We start from the raw sequence: 14,864 nt of genomic DNA, 5'->3' as shown, positions 1-14,864 counted from the left end.
GTTCCTTAACCACAGAGCGTGCAAAATGAGCAGGTCCATGCAAAGGGCTGGTGGAGGGAGCGCTCCTGCCCCGCCTCGCTGAGGAACACCAGCAGTTCTGTTCCACCCGTCAGCTGGGTCCTCCCTCCTGGCTCTCTGCCCCGGTGCAGGCTGGAAGCTTCCTGGTAGCCTCTGTGTTCCAAACCTAAATACGTAACAGCAGGGTTTGGTTCAGTTTCTTGGATAAAGCAGTTGTCTCCTTTAGTTAGCGGGGGCACTGGGCCGGTGGGGAAAAACCCACATACTGTTGGCTCTGGAGTGCTGTCAGTGCTTGATGGACGTCCTTCTGTCCTTCCTGCGAGGGAGGAGGCGACCTGGGACTGGTCTTTCTGTAAGAATGGTGCTGGTTTCCAACCCCTTTGGATGATGGAGCGGGGGAGGCCTGGGCCGCTCTGCAGCACAGGGGTGCTGACGCCCCAGGCTCATTCTGCAGCACTGAACAGTCTCTTCCTGGGTGGCAGGATCTACATTTACCGAGTTCTGCCCAACTTCTCTGGCCCAACTCTGCGCACCAGCCCTGGACGCAGAGCCCCGAGAGGGACGCGCTGTCCCTGACAGAATCACAGAACGTCCTGAGTCGGAAGGACCCACAAGGATCATCGAGTCCAACTCCTGTCCCTGCACAGGACAACCCCACAGTTCACACCGTGTGTCTGAGGGCGTTGTCCAGTCTCTCCTTGAACACTGTCAGGCCTGGGGCCGGGACACCTCCCTGGGGAGCCTGTTCCAGTGTCCAGCACCCTCTGGGGGAAGAACCTTTTCCTCATGTCCAACCTAAACCTCTCCTGGAAAAAAAGTATTTCCTCATCCCCAAGCCAAGAGGTGCTTGAATCACAATCTTTGGGCACAGGTGAGTGCCTGTGAGCATTTCTGACATTTCTCCCCATCACAGAGAATACTTCAAATTGAAACTCTTGAGGCAGAGCAGAGCGTTGCCTGTAGCACATGCTCATCGAAACATCAGCCTTGCCCACAGACTAACAAGACCTTGGGGTCACTTCGAGTGCTCCCAGTAGCTTGGCAAGATGTGAACATTTGTGTTCAACTGACAGACGATGCTCCTACCTTGAGGTGGGCTGGGGGCCAGGGCTGGCGCAGCTGAGATCAGGCACAGCGCACGGTTTTTCTCTTTCCCTCCTCAAGCAGCAACACAAACCACATCATCGCTGAGCAAAGCTACGGAAGGATCTGCCACTCTTGGGACACAGGAAGACCAGCCACCACTCTCCGTAAAATTCAGCATCCAAGCATGGGGCTGACCTGGCTGCAACCATTCCGCAGCAAATTGCTTTTCTGTAGTTATTAATGGCACGGGGTTCCCTCCCCAGGCGCATGACTTACGTGCAATCTGCAATTTTCACGACCAGTCACTAGATCTTAAAATGCTTTTGCAATTTTTCTCTCAGCTTTACTTCCCTGGATGACAGAGTGGGAGTTGTTGTCACCTGTTTACCCATTTTCCCGGTTACTAGTACGAAACCCAACTACCGTGCTGCTACGCAGTGAGTCATGAGCATCTCCTCAAATGCCTGTTCCCGAGAGCAGAGGGAAGAAGCGTCACCAAATTGGTTTCTGAATCTCCATCAGCACTCTACAACATCTAGAAATTATGTCTGCAGAAACCTCCATCTTCCCCACACTCTGATGAAGATGTGTCAGTGGATCTATCAGTCAGTGACGGAGGCAACAGGATTGTGGTGGTTCTGTCCGTAAGGGGCCACTCAGGTGAGTTATTTTAACACCAAAGGGCAGATCCACTCACTCTCAGCTAAAAATGGTCCTTTGAAAATATCCTGGGCAGTAACAGAAACGAGTGTGGATCCAATGGTGCCACAGAGCCACCAACCCAACCCCAACCCTCACCAACGCTGGAGAACTCAGCCTGGGCCCAGCGCTCTGCGAGGAAACTGCCACGAGGCTGCAGCTTTAACTACACATCGGCGGAGATTTTTTTGCTTTAAGATAATGTGAAGGTTTAGCTGCTCAGAACTGGCCTCCAGAAACGTAAATTATCTAAACCAGGGTTCTTCAGTAATTGACTCATTCTCATTGGACCACCAGGAATGACGACCTGTCCAAAGCCGATGTCCAGAAAGCAGACAAGTTATGAGACTGAGAATATGAAGAAAGGCTGGTTTCCTACAGGAAAAACACAAGACCAGATGTATTTCACACAGTGTTATTCACACTTTTTTTTTTGGTTTTTACAGTATATACATGTGAACATTACATTATTCAATATGAGCCACCTGGAGTCAAACCTGATCAAACTGGTCCATAAACAATCTATATCAAAAAGCGACACTTGAGCAAAAAGAAGTCTAGTGGTTCTACTCAAAGCCTGGAACAGCTGAAAGAATAAAAAAAGCACAACAGTGATTTTTTTTCATGTTCCTGGACACAATTTGTGCAAAATGATTTCAGGAGAACAAGTGGAAGTGTTCAAGGTACCGAAAGCACTAAGGGTGACAGCGACAGGACTGTTTAAACTCAGCCTTGGCACGAGTGCTACAGGGACAAAGCACCGGGACATGATCAGCTGCTGCCTGGACACCCCTGAAAGCCAAACTTGCTGTTTTACACGTTGAAGAAAACATCTGCTCTGTGGGTTCTAACACAGAGAACCACAGTCACCACGAACTAACCTGCCCGAGGAAGCAGCTCCGGTGCCACCCTCTGTCTGGCTCCCGTGACAGGGCCTGTACCTCTCCAGAGGGATTTTGGGAACTGCCAGGCAATAAACTACACAGCAATCAGAATTGTGCTTGCTGAAAACAGCGAGGCCCACGCAGTGCTCACCGGAGGCACCGGGGAGATTCCGAAACTGGAACCAGGCCAGAACAAACTTTCCCATTTGCCTATTAATGAGTTAACGCTACCGTTAAAAAAAGTAGCGCCTTGGATGGATGCTTGAGTAAGATTTATGTAAACCTGATACAGACAGTAATACAACAGAATTCCTTATATAAGTTTACACCGCTACTGTTTTCTTTCCTCATGATCGGACCCCTACCTAACAGCCTTTTATTTGATCTATGCTCGAGACACTGATTTCAAACTATCTTGTTGATCAAAACTTTAGGTTAAGCCATCCAAACCAATGTTTTACACAAAATACTTACTTCAACAACATACAAAGCACTTTCTTTATCTTTCAGAAACTGAATATACATACAAAGTAAGCTTTTTCCAAAATATTTCCATAGGCAAAGGATTAAAAAGGATTTTAATTATACACATATGGTCACAATTCTGCCTTAAAAAGATCATTGGGAAATGTACATAAGGCCGCTTGTAAATGTACATCATCTTTATGTTACTGTTACAATGTCATATGTCCAGAGAAAAAAAATTGACAGTATCATACATATTTGCTATACGCTGGGAGAAGGCTATTCAAAAATACAGTACTCTTCTGTACAAAAAAATCATGCCACATTTATTAAGATGGAGGAAGCATTGGTTTCAGTCCATTTCTTACTATGCTTATCGTCCCGACTTAAAATTTGAACAGATTGATTTCCCAAAGTGTCCATACTGACAGAATCAACAGCTATGTTATAAACAAAACAATGTTTCTCACGATAGATAAAAAGAAAGCCGGTTCATATTTCTGAAACCATATAAAGATAGAATTTAAAAAAATCACTCTTGATTTGCTGAAATAAATTTACATTATACAACACTATATGCCAGGGGGAGAAAAGGGAATGGGGATATGAATATACACTAATGCAAATTTTTGTCCCAAAAAGGAGTAAAACAAATTACATTTACAGCATGAAGGTTTACAAATGTACATCTGTACAACCAAGGTAAGCATCACTACTAAATTAGCAAGGCTTGTAATAAACATCGAAACGAGAGATTTGTTTTCAAACTGTAAACTTACACCTATTAACTACACGTATACAATGCAGATATTTATAGGAAGCAAAAAGCTATCTGAATATTTAATCAATCATGCTTAAATGTTGAGCTATCAAGTTTACTTTTCAGTGGCCCCTCTTCTCTTCATCAATATCTATTTTTTGCATCTACAGTGAGAAAGCAAAATAAATGCTCAACACTTTCAAATCCTTACAATTCTATATGCAAAATAAAAAAATACAAATCTCTACTCCTCCTGCGTGGTAAAACTGACTGTAAAGTTAATACAGGGTTCGCTCCTTTTCCAACAGCGTGCTTCACTGAGCAGAAGCACCATCATCATTTTAATCCCTCTACCTTGTACAACAATTAAATATATAAGTATATACAGCACTTTTGTTTTTAATACATCACTAGAGAAAACCTCAGGGCACCATTTAAAAAAAAAACCCAACAAACCTGTATCCACAGCAAGTCATGAAATCTGGTCTTTTAAAGTTTCCTCCTTTTCGTTATTCCCTACTTGAACTTGCTGTGCCCTGTTTATTATTTGGATAGTAAGTTGTGAACCACCAAAATACAACTTAACTTTTCAACATGTTAAATAATGTTTATGCAGCTGATCAATTTTAATCTGGTATAAAAAGACTTCACACAAAAGGGAAAAATAAGGATTAATTCTATATACAACTCTATAAACCTGTTGTGCTGTGATGCTGGGTAGACCTACCAGATTGCAAGCCAGTGTATTAAAAGAATACTGTACTTTTTCCCTTTAAAAACTATTTCAGTGACTTTACAAGGTAAAAATTTACAAAATATGTGACAGCTATTTTGATACAATTACATCATATACAGGCATTCTGTGCTTTGCCAGCCATCCAATCTGATAGGTCTCCAGATCAGGGCTGGAGATATTTTTTTTCTTTTTTTTCTTTTTTTTCTTTTTTTTTTTAATAATTCACTCCCCAAAAATATACACAAGAATAAAAATTTTACAAATGGATGAACAAAGTCAATAAATAGATTTAAAAAAATCAGAACATTTATAGTTAAGTTGTATGTTTTGATCATTCACAATTCAATTTTTCTTCCGTTCCTTCTTGTCTTTTACAGCATCCCATTTGGTGGTCCGCCAATTGGCCCCAGATCAGCGCTGTTCTTCAGGTAATACTTTTCCAGCTTGGCCAGAATGTGTTTGCCATAGGTGTATTTACGCAGAGTTGTGATGTGGGGTCGAATCTGCAAGAAGAAACCCATTATTTTTTCTGCCCTGCCCCCCCCCCCCTCCCCCCCTTCAAAAATTCTAAGCAAACTACGCTTTAAAAATATTACGCAAAAAAATGTCAGAATCCTGTATTTCAAAATTTTGGAAGTTTCTGGAGAGATGTAGAAGTGGTGATTTTGACTCAAACAACTGGAAAAGGGGGGTATAGCCCTTTTGTGGGGGTGTCCTGTTGGTGACTGGGGGAAGCAGAGCTCCGGCAGGAATACACTGCATTCTGCGCTAAACACCCTGGGGCAATTCTGTCCATGTCTGGATATTCTTAAATAGAAAATGTGCCCATATGTTAGGAAGTGTGGGAATCTCTTATGGGGTAACTGCAGAATGGATTTATACCAGCAACTAAAAAGACAAACCTGTATTTCTTCTGTTATATTAATAAAGATACTACATTTTTATTAGGAGTATTTTCACAGAGAAGTTTGCACATAGAGAGGATATAGAATCCAACTTTTGTAACTTTTCTGTAGATTTACATTTTTAACTCCGTGCTTAGAGACCTGAATATATTCTGCTTTATAAAGCTCCACTGAATTTGATGTTTATACATGAAGTTCTGGATTCCAGAACTAGCGAGTTTTGTATCTAGAGGGAAAGGTATTCCAGCAGAAAAATTAGTATAGATAATAGTTTCTGAACCAATAAAACAATATACAAATGTACCTTGTGCATTATTATCTTCCGCTGAGCAGGTTCAGCCATATCAATCATCTTCTGAACAACGTAGTTGGCGTACTGGTCCTTCATCATGGTGTATAAGGCACTGTGAGGACCATCGTTCTGGCAGCAGACCTCATCGATCAGCAGAGCTCTTTCAGCACGAGAAGCATGAGTCACACATTTTTCTACCACATTGCTGAAAAATAAGACAAATGCATTCTGTGACTTCGAAGGTAACATTAAGTAGCAATTTGAAATTTATCTGAATAGTTCAAGTGTCTTAACGCCACTAAAGAGCACACTCTAAATGCATCAAGTCCCCATTTAAAAATCTTTAGTCTGTAATGACTGAGGAAGTGAAAGGATTTTACACTCCTCATGTATAAAAAAGTAATTTTCTGATACTTATTATCTTGTAGGAGAGATTTTCCACAGGACCTACAATAGATATACTGGATCTCAGGTTGCAGATGTTTTATAGCACATCTATTTTGGCTGTGGGCCCTTTTAAGACACAACAGAGAAAGCCAGATACAAGGCTGCCTGCTTTTTCAGGAGCACACATGGATCAGAGATTCTGTCAAATATCTCTTTTTGTAGAGGAAGTCTCTGACCTACCAGATACCTCAGAAGCTGGAAAGGCCATCAATGCTTATAAGACAGCAAAGTGATTCTGGTCCTAAGTTTGTGCTTCAGAAATTAAGCAAGTTCCAAGGAAAGGATTATGAACAGCTCTATTTTGGCAAAGAAAAATAAAATCCAGATGGACTTGCTAGTTTGCATACAATTAATTTTTAAAACAAATGCCCCCATGATGTCACAGTGCATTTCTACTTAATGTTGATGACAAGGTTAGTCTCACTAAATCATCCAGGATGAACTCTGAGGTCTGTTTTCCTTAGCAAAAGGCACATAATCTGTATTTCAGCAAAAAGCGCTGAGGGATGAGTCCTAGGTTTTAATTTCAGAGTAGCTCAGGACTCCTGTAATAGTCTTTGAGACCTCCTAACGCATGAAATCCTTGTCAGGTCGAGCCACCACTGCTTAAGCCTTTTTATCCACGCTTGGCTGGACTGAGAGACAGTCTCAGGTCCCAGCTCATTGTCAGTGTCACCAAACAAGTTCCAGGAGATCTGCTCACCTGGCCTGGGGATACTCTCACACACCTGGAACCCATTCCCTGCACTCGTACAAGCTGAACAAAAACCTGGGGAATCTTCCGTGTTTTGCTACAGAACAGCATTTCCCCTTTCTCTCCTCAAAATCTAGTATGAAAATACCAATACTGTTTAGAAAAATATGAAATTTCAGGAAGTTACACAACAGAAAAAAACCTATGATATCCTTTTTATAACACAATAAATAAATCCAATACTACAACTTTAAAAGGTTAGTGAACCTTTAATATATGAAGGCTGTGCAATACCTGGCAAACTTGTGCTGACTCAGAGCTAGAACTTTTCCTCTTATTTCTGAAACGATTTTACTCTTGTCTTCAGGACGACCGTGCTCCAGCACATGCTGAATAACGTAATTTCCATATTGATCCTGAAAAACAAGTTTACTTCAATTTTCTTTTGTGTTCTTATCAAGCAATCTGTACAGCTTCTGTGTGTTTGTATAAACTTTCAAATTGCTGTTTGCACAGATACAAAAATACAATGTCAACACTATAGAAACAAAGTGATGCAAGAAATATTGCATCAAGAATTACCTAATGGAGCACAACATTTACATGCAAAATGTAAACAACCTGTAAAAACAGCATTTTGCTGGAATATCTTTTATCCTCTTAAAGAAAGAAGTCCCCAAAATTAAGATCGTCATTCTCTAACAGCCATAGTATCTCCCTGAACTTTGGTTCCCCAAGACAGTTACGTTTTAACCGGACTTGTACATACAAGAAACCACTGAGAAAAACTCCACTGTGAATATGTAGCAAAAGGCAATTCCTGCCTTCTCGTGTATGGAAATTTCCACTCAACACCAAGTCCCTTCCAGTATTTTACGCCGATTCAATTTCAAAGCCATTTGTAGTGCTTGTTTTGTTTGTCTGAGATCGAGACAAGAAATCATCTTGTATAATGTCTTTTGCCTTCTTCAGAAACAGACAACTTTTTTGTGTAAGAATACACAACATGTATTTTTGACAATGTATTTGTGTTTAGACATTATCAGAATTTATCTGAAGGACACCTAAGTGAATAAACTGCAAGAAGACCATCTTTGCAATAAAAATATACTAATTCTGCGCTCTTACAATGTATATTCGAAGCTACAGCGAAAAGTGTAAGAAAAAGGCTTTTTATATCTTCATTGCCTCCCAACTTCCCAATCAATTTTATTTAAAACTATATAAGGAAAGAAAAAAACCCCCAACATCAACAAAACTAAAAAAAGAGGCATTTAAACTACTACTTAAACTAAGAAATAGGAACAAATTGTGACGACAACAAAGAGCTCTACAATGCATTAAAAATGAATATACACACTAACCTGCACTAGCTGTTCTGTGTGTTGATGCAGTTCTTCCAGGATTGGCAAAGTCTGCTCAGCGGTACAATGTTCCAGAATACGCTGAATTACTCTACAACCATATGGATGAGTTGAAAGTACAAATACCTTGAAACAGGATTGCAAACTGAAGTTAAACCAACCAAACTTTACATATGTAGTAACATTACCACGTTCGAAATGGAACTGAATATTCCAGCTACTTCTATTAAAAACAAGGTTTTGCCTGCCAATATCAGAATTCCATCTCCAGTAGAAGTCAGGAAAATATGAAAATACAGTTTTCTTTGTGTCAAGGACTTCAGTAATTCTACAACTGAGAACTCGAGTTTTCCTTACAATGTTTATAGCCCACTTAGCTGCAAAAAGGAAAGCCTGGAAGTGTAAGCCTTAGTTAAGCACTGTTCACCTTTCAAGCTTTCCTTTTAACTTGTTGCTTTATTTTCAAATTTTAAGATTTGACATTTATAAAAAGGAGTTCAATTATTCTGGCTTCTTTTCACTAATTCACATTCCAGCATATACAACAGGCTCCCTGACACAAAGTTTTTTAATAAGTATGCAAAACACATAGTCAAAATCTCGCTTATTCCTTTTGCTTGTTTCTCCAGAAGCCAGGTTTGTGTTTCAGGGATTAATTCAGAAGATTTAAGAGTCAATGTTGGTCAAAACTGAACACAGAATCTTGTCTGATTAGACACAGATCCAAATGATGCAGGCAGGCAGAAGAGATACCTCCTGTTACATGACATGACTAAAGCAAGGTATTTTTCATTTGTCACTTCAGATTAGCTAAGATTTGTATATATAATTACTTGGAGCTGAGGATGGATGTCCAGTAAATAGAGTCACGTTTCAGTCAAGGGGCTCCGTTTACAGTTTAGAAACAGCATCTCATCTACTCCATACACACTTTGACATAAAAAGATCCGACCCTAGAAACGTTGGTACACCATTTACTACTACGTACAACAATAATTCAGGTATTGCTGTTGTGTAAAACGTGAGAGAAGGATATTGTACATTTTGTTAAGAAATACTTTTGGCCATCCATTAAAGTAAAATTTAGTCACACAGCCAAGTTAGTAAGATTTTTACAATGCTTCTCACGACTATAAAAGAACACGTTTGTCTCAGAGTATTAAAATCTTATTTAGCTGCAGCGTATTCTGTAGCCTGCAGCACAATATCAATCTTATATTAATAACTTTTTTGGAAGTGAAACAAAAACTCCAACCTTAAATAAACGAACACCACCCCCCTTCACTTAACACTAGCCCATATGTAGGGACCAGATTAGCGTATTTCTTCAAAGTAATTCCTTAATGATAGACATTAACTATGAAACACCGAAAGACAGACTTGCACCATAAGCAACAAGAGAAAACAAAAATTTCAATGAAAAAGATGTGCTAGAGAGCAAATACTTTATTATTACATCAAAAATGCAGATGTTGAAGGAAATTTGAAATGGCATATCACAAAACTCAAACGGGAAACCTGGCCGTAAGCCAAATACCTCTACTGGTATTGATATGTCCAAACAGGTCTTCATAGAACCTCATCTCCAACAGATTCACCTTTTTACAGCATGTTAACTGAGTCTTCAACAGCTTTTCCATTTTAGTATCCCTTTTTTTAATCCTAGTTTAAAAAAGCTGACTGCAAAGTATCAAACACTATCTTCTACACACAAATGATGGAAAAAGATCTGCAAATCAAAGCAACCCTACGGAAGAGGAAACGAACTGTTGACACTACCTGTCCTTTGAACGCGTCAATGATGAACTGGAGCGACTGAGGCTGAACACACTCAATGCATTTTTGGACAACATGGTTTCCATTTTGATCTTTCACACATTTCAGAACATGTCCATCCAACTCTTTCACCATTTCATTCTGGAAAAAAAGAAAAGATTATTCTTGCCTTTACAAGGATTTTTTTTTCCTCCCCTCAAAGGAATATTCCATTTCATCCTAATTGTCCCATCTTCATACTTGTGTGTTTTACTTGTGTATCTCAGCATTCTAATTTAAACAACTATTTTAGTCCCTAGGGCACTTCATAATGAAGGGAAAGATCAACATTTTAAGGAAGTAAAAAGACGTATGCAACGAAAAGAAATAAAATTTAAGAAGTATTGCTCTAACTTACAATTACCTGCTGGTCAGGTGATATTGACTCAAGTGCTTTCTGAATAACGCGACAACCATACATCTGTAGGGCTAACGGCAGAACGTGACCACGTATGCGTGTTGCCAGGGCTAACTTTTGATCCAGACTTCCAAACTGAAAGAAAATAAATGTGCTGTTAACAAATGAAGACATATCGCAGCATGCTGGAATTCACATGTCAGCGTAAGCACTTCCATGATGTTCTACAGGTTTACTGCATGCCTTGAATTATTTTTCCCTTTGTATTTTTGGTGTGTATATTTACCAGGAGCTTTTATTTTCTAAATGCAACATTTTGTAATATTCCACGTTCCACTCACATACCTGCTATCAAATGCATGACCTTGAAAGGCAACCTAAGAAATCAAAGGATTTTATACTTGTCTGTAGGAGTATTTAAGTGCAATAACCCACTTAGAAAAGTTATACCAGGCACATTAATTACAGATTACTATAACGTATTAATTCAAATCAGATTTTCTGTGATATCTCAAATTTGTAGTGGTCAGTGTATTTTACATTTTGTATGCAGTAAGCAAGCTGTAAGAGGAGCGGGGCACAGGGGAGATTTCAACCCCTAAAGTAGCTTCTTGGTAACTTCACGTGGCTTGAAGGATCATTCTTAACATGGGTGTTTTGAGAAACCTAGAAATACTTAGGCCTTGTAGAGCAAAGTCAAAATGGTTTTGTACGGTGGCTGTATTAGAGTATAATTCAACCAACATTTTTCAGCAGCAGCTGATTCCTGTCCATATTATTCCCTCCACGGTGCCACTGCAGCCTGTGCTGTTCCCTGGTGAGCGGAGTAGAAGCCAGTCAGGCTTCGTAATAATACACATAACCCTCTTCCCAGACCCCCGACACAAGCTCCTGAGTTGGCAAAGCTTAATTCATAAACCAAGTCCTTACTACATCTATGACCTAATGCACTTTTTTCCTGAGAACTCTTCTGCAAATTAAGATTAAAACCCTCAATTGACAATGATTATGTATGTATCCACCCAACTTAACGTTATGGGAAAAAAAAGGCAACTGATGACGCTTGAGCAAGAGCAAGATCTTACACAGCACATGTCAGCCATGCTCTTCAGAAGATATTTCAATTTGAAAAAAAAAAGCAAGCACCTTGTTTCGTAGATTACTCATTAAAAACTACATTCCTGTTCACATCAACCATCTTATTTCTTATTGGACATTTTTCTACCTTCGCCTTCTACCCACCCAGATGCTTTGATGTGGTCCTTGATTTGAGGTACACTACACTAGGTATCTTTCCTACATATAACTTTTTCCAGGACACAGGAATTGCTTTTTCTTTTCTCTGTAAGTCAAATCTTGTAACCCTTTGATAAGGCTTTTTTTTCTTTTTACCCCACAGTTTTAAGACAAGACAAAGTTGTTCTAAATCTAATAATACTGGATGTATCTTGTGACATCCCTTCCTCAAAATTCTTCTGCCTCAGTACATTTTGTATACCTTTCTTCATATACAGCATGGATTAAAAAGTATCCTTCAAATCTTTATGTTCCACATAATTGGTAAGTATCTGTAAATTATGACAAAAGGCTTGTAAAGCCTCAGTGTGCAGCCTGTACATTCAACAATATTCACCAACAAACACATCACCAGCGCAAAGAGAAACTGTGCCTGTTACGAAAAAAGCAGGAGGTAAAGAACAGGAAACACATGTGAAGTGTATACACTTGGATTCTGTGGTGAAAGTCCAGTAGAATTCCGCTATGATGTTAAGAAAAAAAACACCAAACACAAAACAAAGAGTTAAATTTAATGAGATTTTACAGCATTTCATTCACATTGCTGTTCATACAGTTGGTGTTACGCTTACCTCAAAGAACTTCTGTATTACATAGTTTCCAAACACATCAGTCATCAATTGATATGCTGCTTGCAGGATCTCATTAAATACCATCTGGCGCTCAGCTGGAGTAGCTCGCTCCAGCTTTTGCTGTATAAATCTAAGTGCAAAAAAGGTACATTATGCTTCGCATAAACAACAGGAAAACCTCTCAAACACCATTTCAATGAGACACCTCAAAATTCTAAAGCAAGTATTCACCATTTATAAAAAAAAAACTTATTAAAATGAAAGTAGCACCCCTACATATAAAAGGATACATTTTAGTAAAGTGATACTTAAAACCTTTCATTTGAGAAGGATTAAAGATGAAAAGAGTAACAATAACTAAGTACCTGATGATGTATTGCTGAAAAATGGTTTTACATTCCAGATGCCAAATATTTTGTTTTCTTAATCAACGCCTTTTTGATGCCTAAATACTAGAGTTTACAAGACTAGTTATGAGGCCATTTCTACACCGAGAACTTCTACAAGCAGCTAAATTTATACTACTTTTATAGTGAAATGTCCTAGAGAAGGAAAAGGTCAGCCTAAGAGCACAACTAAAGGCATGCTTTGTATTAAGATGACTAGCAGCTCATTCAAATGTTTGATGTTAACAATAATAAAGCAGTAAAATATTATTAAGCTATTAATTTACTATGATAATTACCTGGAACCATGCTGGTCTTGGGAAAATTCAACAATATGTCCAACAAGATCTCTTAGTTGAAGATTAGGGAAACGATTGTTTCTGAAATCTTCCAGCAATCGACTACGTCCAGAAGGCATAATGTCAGACCTACTGTAACGGAGGCGCGAAGGAGGGAAGAGCTGACTGGTGGAGCTAAAAAGACTGGAGGTATTTGCCGCACTGCGATACTTTGCTTCGGCTCCAGGTGCTGCAGAAATATAGCGACCACTACCATTTGTCAGTCCTCCTACAAGGAAGCAGTTCTGTCAGTAAGAGCATTAGGGAAAACAAGCAACAGCAAAACAGTCAGTGTACTAGAACTAGGGATACACCCTGGAGCCAAAGAAAACAACAGCATTGTCTTGTTATCTACGTTTACCTCGTTATGGTTGGAGGAGTTAGATAGCTTTATCTTATGATAAATAAAACCATTCTCCTCCTCACTTTTATTTTACGTGAAGGGCACCAAGAAAATAAATGTCATTAGGAGAATATAACGAAGCAGGTAAAGTGAGCACCCACTCAGACGTACTTTAGAATTGGATGGGCCTTAGCTTAGTGGGCAGATTTCCACTTTACAAGTAACGCTGACTTGTGCTCTCGTTAGAAGTCTCAAAGTTAGCCAATTGTTTCAAAATAGACCATGAAATCTGAACTACCCTTCAGTCCCTGCTGAGGTACCTTTGCGACTGACAGTGCTAAAGGGCATTTTTGAGAAGGCACGTGGTGCCTCTTGTCACGCTGTACCTGTTCTGCAGGGTATCTGGTGACTTCAGCACCCTGGGCTTTCAATCTGATACCTCTTGTAAGCCCTAAATATGTCAAATTTCAAACCAGGGAACTAAGAATGATCTACTTAATTCTAAACCAACCAGAGATATTATCAAACTGAAGTTTCTTTTAGAAACATGAAGACCTTCCCTTGCTGCGAGAACACTCGTAACTCTCCCTACACTTCCTATCTCCTTACTTCTAAAACCTGAATTGCCAATGTTTAGGTCCTGCTCCTTTTTACTACAGCTATCATCATCTCAGTCCTGTGAATTCTCCTCACATATTGCTCTCAAATCAGCTTATGTCACTCAGAACCTCTCTCCCCTTCGCTTTACAACAGGCAGCAATTATCGTCGTAAGCATGCAAAGCTTCTTTCCCAACTACAGTATGATTTTAAAAGGGATACTGCTACTATACTGCAAGCAGAAATATTCAAAGACAGTTCCCACCTAGAAACCTCAACTCTACTATTGAAAAACAAAACAAAAACCAAACCTAAAATTATTGAGTATGAATTGGAAAATGAAAGCATTTTCAATTTCCCTACAAATTATCTAGAAAGTGATACAGTAACTGAAAGCCCTTTCAGAGTCAAAAGAAATAGCTACAGCTGAATTTTAAGAAAATTGCAGTATGTGCTGTTTGAATGGTGCTCTATTACAAAACTAATTTAAAAAAGAAAACAAAAGGAAAAAAAATAGAAATCAGCTGGCAGTGCCCCAGCCAAGCCTTCATTTGGTTCCAAGTATTTATAAGGCCAGGTGACAAGAGTGTTACAGCGGGCTGGTAATATATTAATGGTCAAGTATCTTTTTTGAAAGGTCAAATCGAAATACCAGAATCTGGCATGTTAGTGCTCTGCAAGACATATCAAACATCACCTTTATTGCACTGTATAGGATTATGCCCTAAAATAGAAATAATTAGTATTTATTTTACAATTAGTTTTCAAAATTCAGTGCTAAGAATCAGTAAATACTTTATGCCCCACA

At 39.3% G+C, this 14,864-nt stretch overlaps 1 protein-coding gene across 6 annotated transcripts in view; it reads right to left on the bottom strand.

Moving 5' to 3' along the window:
• Positions 1-2,245: 2,245 nt before the first annotated feature.
• Positions 2,246-14,864, bottom strand: part of PUM2 (pumilio RNA binding family member 2) — a 77,889-nt gene continuing 65,270 nt past the window's right edge. For 3 of the 6 annotated variants that reach the window (XM_065630956.1, XM_065630952.1, XM_065630954.1), the window contains 8 exons: positions 13,077-13,344; positions 12,392-12,521; positions 10,524-10,658; positions 10,130-10,267; positions 8,351-8,476; positions 7,281-7,402; positions 5,858-6,050; positions 2,246-5,151 (listed from right to left, as the gene is read on the bottom strand). In XM_065630956.1, coding sequence (XP_065487028.1) covers positions 5,020-5,151; positions 5,858-6,050; positions 7,281-7,402; positions 8,351-8,476; positions 10,130-10,267; positions 10,524-10,658; positions 12,392-12,521; positions 13,077-13,344 — 1,244 coding nt within the window. In that variant the 3' untranslated portion in view covers positions 2,246-5,019. Of the gene's footprint in view, positions 5,152-5,857; positions 6,051-7,280; positions 7,403-8,350; positions 8,477-10,129; positions 10,268-10,523; positions 10,659-12,391; positions 12,522-13,076; positions 13,345-14,864 lie in introns of those variants that run through there. The other 3 variants (XM_065630953.1, XM_065630955.1, XR_010605917.1) reach the window with 2 other exon arrangements.

This window comes from Caloenas nicobarica, chromosome 3 (assembly GCF_036013445.1).
Source record: "Caloenas nicobarica isolate bCalNic1 chromosome 3, bCalNic1.hap1, whole genome shotgun sequence".
Lineage (NCBI taxonomy): Eukaryota > Metazoa > Chordata > Aves > Columbiformes > Columbidae > Caloenas > Caloenas nicobarica.
The sequence above is the reverse complement of the archived record's forward strand: the minus strand, read 5'-3'. Positions and strand labels throughout refer to the sequence as shown.